This window comes from Oncorhynchus clarkii, chromosome 30 (genome assembly GCF_045791955.1).
Source record: "Oncorhynchus clarkii lewisi isolate Uvic-CL-2024 chromosome 30, UVic_Ocla_1.0, whole genome shotgun sequence".
NCBI classification, from domain to species: domain Eukaryota; kingdom Metazoa; phylum Chordata; class Actinopteri; order Salmoniformes; family Salmonidae; genus Oncorhynchus; species Oncorhynchus clarkii.
In genome coordinates this window covers 17219476-17230171 of record NC_092176.1, presented here as the reverse complement: position 1 = coordinate 17230171, position 10696 = coordinate 17219476, and the positions used below count along the sequence as shown (strand labels likewise).

At 38.8% G+C, this 10696-nt stretch overlaps 1 protein-coding gene across 1 annotated transcript; it reads left to right on the top strand.

Moving 5' to 3' along the window:
• Positions 1-7882: 7882 nt before the first annotated feature.
• Positions 7883-9994, top strand: LOC139389495 (NK2 transcription factor related 7). Its single transcript, XM_071136323.1, has 2 exons — positions 7883-8168; positions 9420-9994. Exons 1-2 carry the CDS (start codon positions 7883-7885, stop codon positions 9992-9994), a joined length of 861 nt encoding a protein of 286 aa, XP_070992424.1.
• Positions 9995-10696: the final 702 nt, after the last annotated feature.

The window sequence follows — 10696 nt, the reverse complement described above, 5'->3', positions numbered from 1 at the left end:
TTCCCTTCAAACATTGAAGTGTAATTTCACTGTCTTCATAATCTGCACTATATAGTAATTCTTATTACAATACATATAGCACATCCTAATCTATCAAACGATTTCACCCATATACCTTTAAGTTTGAAAATTAACTCAAGGTTTCAATATAATATATTAACAATAGCCTATTTTTGTACCCTCTCTGTACCACACCAGCAGGCTCTTGAATATTCTGGGCTTCAGTAAAGCACAACCTACCTTGGTTAACAACAATGGAGTGAACTAACACTGTCTGTTACCATGGATCCATCTACATTACTATCAGCATTCCCAAGGTTTTATTCAGACATAACCATTATCAAAATCAGCTGGCTTAGTAACTACAATATCCAGTTGATTTAAGTTGGGAAAGATCAGTTGGGAAAGACCAGGTCTTTTAGGTCTACATCCACACAAAACTGTAGAACCTGCCAGATGTCTCACCACTACCACCAGATGGGGATGTTTTCCAAGCCTTGCTTGAGACCTTGTACCAGGGCACTACCAGTGGAATAACATACTGTAAAAGGGGCTAGTATAGTACATGCTAGAGGAGGGTAGTAGGAGGAGCTATAGAAGGACAGGCTCATTGTAATGGCTTGAATGGAATAAATGGAAAGGTATCAAGCACATCAAACATATGGAAACCACATGTTTGACTCTGTTCCATTAATTCCATTCCAGCCATTACATTGAGCCCACTCTCCCATAGCTCCTTTCACCAGCCTCCTCTTGTACATGCAGTTATGGAAAATCACTTTTGTGCTTACTTTAATTATTTTCTGATATCAAATACTTAAAAACTTCTTAGGGCTAGGCCCCTTTTTTCTCCACTTCCTGTCTGAATGACATGCCCAAAGTAAACTGCCTATAGGTCAGGCCCTGAAGCCAGGATATGCATATAATTGGTACCATTGGAAAGAAAACACTTTGAAGTTTGTAGAAATGTTAAAATAATGTAGGAGAATATAACACAATAGATAAGGTAGGATAATATGCAAAGAAAAACCAACCCATAATTCTTTTTTTTGAGAGACCATCCTCTTAGAAATGCAAGAGAAAGGTCATGTTGAAAATTATCTTTCTGGATGCAATTCCTATGGCTTCCACAGGGTGTCAGCAGTTGTTGTTCAAGGTTTCAGGATTGTAACTTCAAAAACTAATAAGAAATATCAGTTTTAGTAGAGGGACACAGTCTTGGAAATTAGTTTTTGCGGGCACCATGAAGACATTACGCACATGCTAAAATTGGTTTCCTATTGAACATACTTCTTTCTGAAATAAATATTATAGTTTGATTACATTTTAGGGTATCTGAGGAGTAAATAGAAACGTATTATGACTTGATGACATAAAGTTTAGGGGTAGATTTTCGGATTCCTTTTTCTGCAAGTTGAATGAGTGGATTACTCAAATTGATGGCGACAACTAAACTGACTTTTTGGGATATAAAGAAGGATTTTATCTAACAAAACGACACTACATGTTATAGCTGGGACCCTTTCGATTACAAATCAGAGGAAGATTTTCAAAAAGTAAGTGAATATTTAATCGTTATATGCGAATGTATGAAACCTGTGCCGGGGGAAAAATATTTTGATGTGGGGCGCCGTCCTCAAACAATGCATGGCATGTTTTCGCTGTAATAGCTACTGTAAATCGGGCAGTGCAGTTAGATTAACAATAATTTAAGCTTTCAGACGATATAAGACACTTATTAGTACATAAATGTTTAAAATCCATAATATTTATTATTATTTATTTGAATTGCGCGCCCTAGCCCTAAGAAGTTTTAAGGTGTGCTTGATTTAGCTTGCCTGTACACAATTAACCATCGAATCATGTTGAAGTCCCAAATTGCAAATTGTGCCCACTCTGCACATCAGTCAAGCTAAATCAAAAAGATATTTGACATGCAGGTAACTGCCAAAATAAAGGAAGCACCAACATAAAGTGTCTTAATAGGCCGATGGGCCACCACCAGCTTCCAGAACAGATTCAATGCTCCCCTGCATAGATTATATTGGTGTCTGTAACCCTATTGGAGAGATGAGACACCATTCTTCCACGAGAAATTCCATCATATGGTGTTTTGTTGCTGGTGGTGGAAAACGCTGTCTCAGGCGCCACTCAATAATCTCCCATAAGTGTTCAATTGGGTTCAGATCACAATTTTAAACCCACTATGATCCTTTGAGTCGTCACTTTCAAAGTCACTGAGATCTCTTCTTCTCTTCTTCTAAATAATAGGAAACTGACATGTTTTATATACATTGCATGACCCTAAGCATGATGGGATGTTAATTGCTTAATTAACTCAGGAACCACACCTGTATCCCTCACTTTGTATCCCTCATTTACTCAAATGTTTCCTTTATTATCCTGTAGGTATAGGACTGCTGTACTCTCAAGAGAATTTGGAGACATAGTTCATATTAGGCCAGTCTTGCAGAGACATCTAGTGGTTGCACAATTAATAATGTATCCAACTGTTTCCTTTAGTGTCTAAAAGGAAATGGTTTGATAACAAATACTTTGTGTTATACTTCAAATAAATCTACACAACTGGTAACTAACTATCTGGTACCAAATGGTGTCTTGTGGCGCTACTATTGGGTTATTAACGTGTAATTACCATTTCACCATGTACATTCTCAATAACTACCTCGTAATTGATGTACCATAAAGATATGTTTCATAAATTTAGTATGGAGGTTAATCAAATGAACACAACATTCTTAACACATCAATATCAAAAGAAGTACTATTGAGACACATTGAGAAGATCTGATGTTGGAGCACAGAGAAGCATGGCCATATAAATTGCACCCATTTAAGCTTCTATGGCTGCGTTTACACATGCAGCCCAATTCTGATATTTTTTCCGCTCATTGGTATTTTGACTAACCACATCAGATATTTTTCAGAGATGATCTGATTGGTCAAAATACCAATTAGTGAAAAGAATATCAGAATTGGACTGCCTGTGTGAATGCAGCCTATGTTTGCAGACCAGATACAGATATAAATCTCCATAAGGGCTGGCTGCCAGTGTAGGGGGCAAGTGACAGACACATCTCAGGTGCAGAGCGTGTGGTGGTATATATACAGTGCACTGAGTGCAGGAGGAACCCTACAAGGGAAAGGGATCCACGGTGAGTGACAGCACTAAAGGAGGTTTGGGGCTGGCGCCTGTTGAGACCTCTGCCTAGCAGCAATGGAGAAGAGTGGCTGTTTCCTTGACGAGAAGCAGATCTCTGTATCCTCTGTCCCCTCCCCCATCTCCCAATGCTACAATGATATTCCTCTCCAGGGAAGTCTCAAAGAGGTCTGTGAGACACCGAAACTAAAGATATACCAAGTATACATATTCCAACAAATGAATCTAATCCAAACCCTCTAACTTCTTTAACTTCTTTATAAAGAAGTTGTGAAAATAATGCAGGTTAGCGTTTTTGTCATGATTCTTGTTCTGGAGGCAGCTCTGCAGAGTGGTCACTAGCTCACACAGCCACATAGTCATACAGAGTCATACAATCTGATTTTAAAGATAACCTTAACCACACTGCTAAACCTAATGCCTAACCATAACATTAACACCAATTGTTTTTACAATATAGACAATTTTGACTTTGCAGCTGGCCCATCTAGTGGAAATCGCTAATTCCTGCCTCCAGTACAAGACTCAACCTGAGACAATAAGGGGAAAACACAAGCGTTGTACGTAACATAACACCTGTGAGGTGCAAGAAGAGTATAGCTTGGTCTGCTACTGGCAAATTAATCATTTCCACCTCCACACCAAAAGTAGACCTTTGCACCATCTCACAGAGCAGAGGTCCATCCAACACACCCAGACTAACCAGCCCTAAACTATTAGTCTGAGAGTCACAGCCTGTCATAGTAAACGTCAGAAGCCCTACTGTAAGCTGTGCCAATAGTAATTCTTAGGAATCTCACGTAACATTTTGATGAAGATCTTTGGTGACAAATTGGTCATGAGAGAGGGGATTCTGCTTAAGTCAATGGAGGATGAGTCGAGCTCTCCTTTCAGCTGCTATCATCTCCCTATTTTGGAGTATGATTAATTAGGGTATTTTGTGGTAAACGTTACTTAACTGGCTTCTTATGTTACAGTGATGGGACAATTGATGGGATTAAGAGGGGAGGCTGTGCTGTAAGAGAAGAGGAGCTGCAGAGACTCAGAGAGCACTGCCTTCTGTAGGCTAATCAGCTCCAAGCGTTCACAGAACACAGGTGGGGTGTCATTAAGTCATTTAGTCATCAAACTGGACACCGTCTGCCTTCGAAACATTCCAAACAATTCCCAGCTGAAATGTATGCCTATAGAGTTGCTACATGAATTGCAGTACAGGAGCTTTGAAGTTTTTGCTTGCTTGTTACTAGTTACAGCGTATTATGTGAAATGTGCCATAATCTTCCAAATAAACAACTTTTGTCAAACAAACCTTTTTACCTAATTGTATTGGTTAAATAGAAAAGGGGATTTTGTTATTTGATTTATGAATGCCTCATTTTGAATTCAGCTATTTTCAATTTAAAAGGACAGTCTACAGTTCAAACAATAACAAAGCGAACACCCCACCACTGTGTTTGGTAAGCAGATGAGGGAGGGATAGGGTTGGAGAAATGTACCACTCTCAGACTCATAGACTGAGCTATGGATGCAAGGACTGACAGACCATCACATTAAAATAATACTTTTAACATGTGTTTGGTTACAATTACATTGTTTATAAACAATGGAGTAAAACAGTCTTATATTTAGGCTTCTGATGGGGTATGATAGTAGAACTAAGCTCATGCAGCATTTATAAGTTATATTCCACCAGAATCAATGGGTACATATCATTAATTTAAAATGATCCACCCCCGAAAATGTGTCATCACAATTATTCCCCAGCCCTGTGCCTCATAATAAAGTTGGTTACACGTTTTCATATTGTATTCTTGTAACAGAAAAATGATCCTAAAATCTGAGTGAATGACAGGTCCATTTTTAAAGTTCCTTAAAACACACGGTGCTTCGATCACGCAGACATTTATTTCAAACATGCATTGACAGGTTTATATTCCTCTTAGAAAAGACACTGACGCGTGAAACGAGGAGACAATCCTGCAAGTAAACAGGAATTGAGAGTTTTGATAAACTGGTGCAGCTGGTCAATAAATCTGATTTAAAACAGTTAAATTAATATTTTCTGATACCACTACAAATCGTCTAAAAATATTGACAACAAAAAAGCATTGGTCACATATATTTCACGACCATCTAATATTCTTTGACTTGGGTCGAATTCTATATTGTATTAATAAAATCGTGTTCTTATTTGTTCAACCTTAACTAGTCAGTTAAGAACAAATGTCTATTTACAATGACGGCCTAGTGGGTACAACGACAGATTTTTACCTTGTCAGCTCAGGGATTCGATCTATCTTCGATCTATCTTTCAGGTTACTGGCCCAGCGCTCTAACCACTGGACTTCCTGTCGCCCCAGCAGGAATCATGAGTGTTGCATATAGAACCCGATATGGAACCAATGTTGGTTCAGTGAAGGAGAATCCCTAAGAATCCCTATCCATACCATATGAAGTAGTATTTTCGATCATTTGTACTAGTCATTTCCAACTTGTTTTGATAAAGGTCAGGAAGGCCTACATGGAACAATTTATTACGTTTGATAAATTGTCGAGAAATAGATTGGGTATGGATTGGAGGAAAGTATGCACAAGTTATAAGTAATTATTTATTCTGAATATACTGTAAGCATTTCGATTTTATGACTGACGATTTCGATTGTCATGACTGATAAATAAATGAAAGAAACATGTGCAGCTGTTGGCTATGCATCTATACTACTGCTGGTACCCTATTTTAATTCCTCTTGTTGGACTTAAACGGAAAGTTTGGTTTAAAATCATAAGATCTCATATGTGCAAGCTCTTCTTAATTTAGGAACATTTTAGGAGGTATTGCAAAGCTTCTGGACGTTGTGGTCAACTAATTTATATCCCATTCACGAATTCGGCTAAAATATGTGAATGTCTTTATTATGTACTTTTCCCTTTCCCTGCATTAGATGAGATGGAAATTGAATTGAGACCCTAACCTGTCTATTACATTGGGGCAGTAGAAGAGCTCATTAATGTTAAACCCTGGTCTCTCTTTTCTCTTCCGGCGCGTCTCAGCATTAGCCAAGCATTGCAGGCTGGCGCCGCGGCCTCTCCACTTCCACAACATTAGGTGTAATGTTACTGTTTGTTGTGGCCTAAGCATACTAATAGGTCGTTGGAAGTCAGCATCAGTGTAAACCTGAGCGACATCCACCTTGCCGGGCAAGATCACTCAACCATGAAGACCTGAACAACAATTGAGTAACCTACCCTGTCTCAACAGAAGCTCATGAATAGAGAGCCACTGGTTTGGCATCATGCAGTCCATCTGGTTATGGATAGTTATCGCAGCCGCGAGTTGAATTTAGTTTGCTGCGGCTGCTATTAGAAGCACATCTGCACATCACAAATCCTAAAATCGTCTTAAAACGCAATCAGCCTAAACTCCTCTGCAATAATCTCAGTTATGATGTCTATATCATACACTCTTAGAAAACAATTATTATATGCTTGTCTTGCTTCACATATGGCACCCCTAAAGGCTTCATTCAGCATGCTTCCCATCCGAAACAGTTCGGGTCAGTTAATGCATATATTATGACGACATTTTGTGCAAGGGTTTTTGCACAAGGGTTTTGCACAATAAAGGTGTTCTCAAGGCAAGCAGAAGTTCTGGTGCTTAAGTCTACGCCCTTCGTCGGTTATTGGTCAACAGTAGAGATTATTCAATTAAGAGTTTGTTGTCATTCAACAATAGACCATTCCTGTTTTTTCACTTCAAAAATACTGCACCAAACATCTTAGTTTGATGTAAAATGACGCATCTCATTGGCAAAAGCGTCAAAATCAATGACATATTTCTTGAGTTATCTTAGATTAAATCGGACTATTTTGAGGAAGTGCATACTGGCTATGGTGTCTCAAGATGGGACAAACAGTAGTCTACTATTTCCACCTTTTCTAAATTTTCTAGCGAAGGTCTTATAAGGGAGTATGCGACCACACTCGTTCGGTTCGCCTAGCCGAGTTCAGCTAGACACCAGCCGATCCGAAGCATGCGGAAGCCTTACAGGTTCTATATAGAGCCGACATTGCATATAGAACCCGATATGGAACCAATGTTGGTTCAGTGAAGAAGAATCCCTAGGGTTCTGATCAAAGAACCCAACAAAATAGTTATATATAGAACCTGTAGAGGTGCCATATATGAAGAAAGCAATATAACCCTTTTTTTATTCTATCCGGAACCTTTTTATCTAAGAGTGTCCAACAGCCAAACATTCTTCTTCTTCGTCATCATCATCTTCAATAGCTAGGAGAAAATGTAGATGTAATAACTTCCCATCCTGGCACCCCACCCCCATTCTGTCCATCCTTACCCAGTTAAAGTGAAATGTCTCGTGTCACCGTGTAAGATGAGATAAAGGAGTGGTTAAAGTGCATGAGACAGGCGCATCACACACTTGGCTATTGGCAGTTTGGAGACGGTTTCTTGGAGTGCTGAAAGGTATGCCCTGATGATACTACACACGATAGTGAGACCAGGTTGACTTTCAGACAGTGCTTATCAACTCACCTAGATCTAAGGAATTATTACATCCCTATTGAAGAACATTTGGAGAGCATCGCTAATATCTGTTGTATGATTGATTTCACTTGACCACGCTGAAACTGTGCAGTTACACATTTGTCTGTCTTAAAAATAATCCTCTGTATAAACTAGTGATGCTTCCCAGTCCAGTGACTTCAACGCCATTCTCGGTGAAGGATATTCTAAAGATGGAGCAGCAACATCACCCCCACCAAGGTTTCTTCTATCCAGATCAAGACGCACAGATGTCTCTGCAGCGCATGCACAGTGCACTTCGGAGCCTCGACTTACTTGACAGTCAGGATAAGTCGTGCTTCTCGGGAGCAACACAGATGAAATGCACCCTGAGTTCGGAGGACATTGACATCCTGAGGGGCAGTTGTAGTTCAGCGGCTGAGGAGGAGACAAATGGGGACCCAGGTAAATTAAAACGATGTCGTTAAAACACGCAGCGCTGACATCCAATGACAGATAATTCCGAAAAAAAATATTCGATTGGGCTCTGTCAATACAAGAACTGCATTAAAATGTTTTTATTTTTAAATAATCATGAATCATTTTGAAACAAACTGAAGTACACCCTGAATGAAGCTTTATGGAATTGGCCCCAATCCTGCCTCTTGATGCTGCATGACAGCCTGTCTCTCAACCTCATGCCCCACCAAAATCTATTTTCATGGACAATATTATTAACATTTTTTTAAAGGGGCAATGAGCAGTTGCTACATTAATTTCTGTACTTATACATTAATGATATGTACCCATTGATTATTGAAGAATATAACATATTGGTGCCTCATGAGTTTGGTTTAACTGTCGTACCCCATCAGAACCAAAAATATTAGCTTGTTTTACTCCAATGTCTCTAAACAAAGGAAATGTAAGCAAACACTATATAGCCTCAAAACATTGTTAAAACTGTAATGTTTATTTCATGGATTGTCAGTCCTTACATCTGTCTATGAATTTGAGAATGGTTACATTTCTACAGCCTCATCCCGCAGCTGGTTAACCAAACAGGTGAGGGAGGGTACGATGCTTTGCTATTGTTTCTACTGCTGATTGCCATTTTAATAGGCATGCATAAAATTACATTTTTTTCAATATAAACTAGCTAAACCTCCTATTTTGACAATGTTTTACAAATATAAATAAATGGCAATGACGAGGCCTACCTATAGGAGATCATAAAGGCTAGTAAAGGGTAATGAATGGACCTTCTCACCACATTTAAATTAATCTCCGTGTGAGCTTTATATTGTGACATTGCTGATATGCATAATGCGTAATGCAGTTAATCCATGTGACGCAGCAATTTCAATTGAAGTAGGCCTAACCCCCTGTGCAAAAACTGGGTGAATCAACGTTGTTTCCACGTAATTTCAACCCCCCAAAAACAATGGGATGACGTTGAATCAACGTGGAAAACTGATTGGATTTTCAAGAAGTCATCAATGTAAGGTAATTTCCTATTTTTTGGCCCAACTTTTAACCTAAATCCAATGACATGGTGAATGTGTTTGTTAATTTCACGTTAGCTGACCACTCCACCAAATGTAAATCAGAACTTGAAGGTGAACTGACTGACGTCTGTGCTCAGTGAGACGTTTTTAACTAGGCAGTTTTCCAATGAAGGAATGTGTCTAACATTGTTATTTCTAATTATTGCAGGTATGCTTCTTGACGATTCGATGGGTTGTGATGGGAAAAATGACAATACCTATTCAGGCAAGCCAAAGCAAAGATTGCGCAGAAAACCACGCGTGCTATTTTCCCAAACGCAGGTTTTTGAGCTGGAACGGCGCTTCAAACAGCAGAGGTACCTTTCTGCACCAGAGAGGGACCACCTCGCCAATATTCTAAAGCTGACTTCTACTCAAGTCAAAATCTGGTTTCAAAACAGGAGGTACAAGTGCAAGCGGCAAAGACAAGACAAGTCTCTGGAATTGGCTGGATACCCGCCTCTACCACGAAGGGTGGCAGTGCCGGTGTTGGTTCGAGATGGCAAACCGTGCATGGGAGGACCTCATTTAGCGCCATACAACGTGACAATTGGCTCTTACAACACCATATATGGCTATGGTAATAACTCACATGGTTGCAGTTATCCGAGTATGCCATCCATGCCAAGTGCCACGCAAATGTCCAACAACCATATAGTTGACATGAACCTCATGGAAAATGTAGAGGGGCCATTCCAACAAGGACACTTTCAGGCAACTTTACCGGGGATAAGAGCGTGGTGAGAAACTATTCCAAAACAACCACCCAACTCTCATAAAGTTTTTTTCCTTTAGGTTTTTGTTTAGGTTTGGCTATGCAGCTGCAAGGTAACTTGTTGAAAACATCAACGAATAGGCCAATAGGCAAATCCAAGTGTAAGCATATACTGTTTAACACGTTTATATTAGACTATATGTGTTTTATTATAACTATGTGTATTGGTCTACTATAATTTCTTGTTTAACTATTTAGTTTTGTTTAGCTATTTAACTAAGTTGATAATATTGCTCTAACGGACTTTGTTCAAGACATGGTATTTTTGTACATGACAATAAACCTTGATTTAATATTTTATTGTGCTGTGAGATCACGCCATCCTCTCTCTGCAACCCAATCATATTATATTTAGACTTGTATTAGACCTACAACTACATCTACAACAAATAACACAAACGATTAAAATGATTTTTAAAAACAACATCAACAGTTAAGGCCTAATGGGAATATTCATTGTATTATACGTTGTATTATAAATTGCATTATAATTGTATTATTTGTCTCATAATACAATTATAGTTTTATTATTATTACTATTCGGCCAAATTGATAATACATGTTTGGGGTCGCTCTGTGCAGGGGATAAATGGTCCAAAACAAATAGGCTATAACGTTGCTTCATCTCTATTAGAAGCATATAGTTCGTTGATCATTTTATGAAACCATTA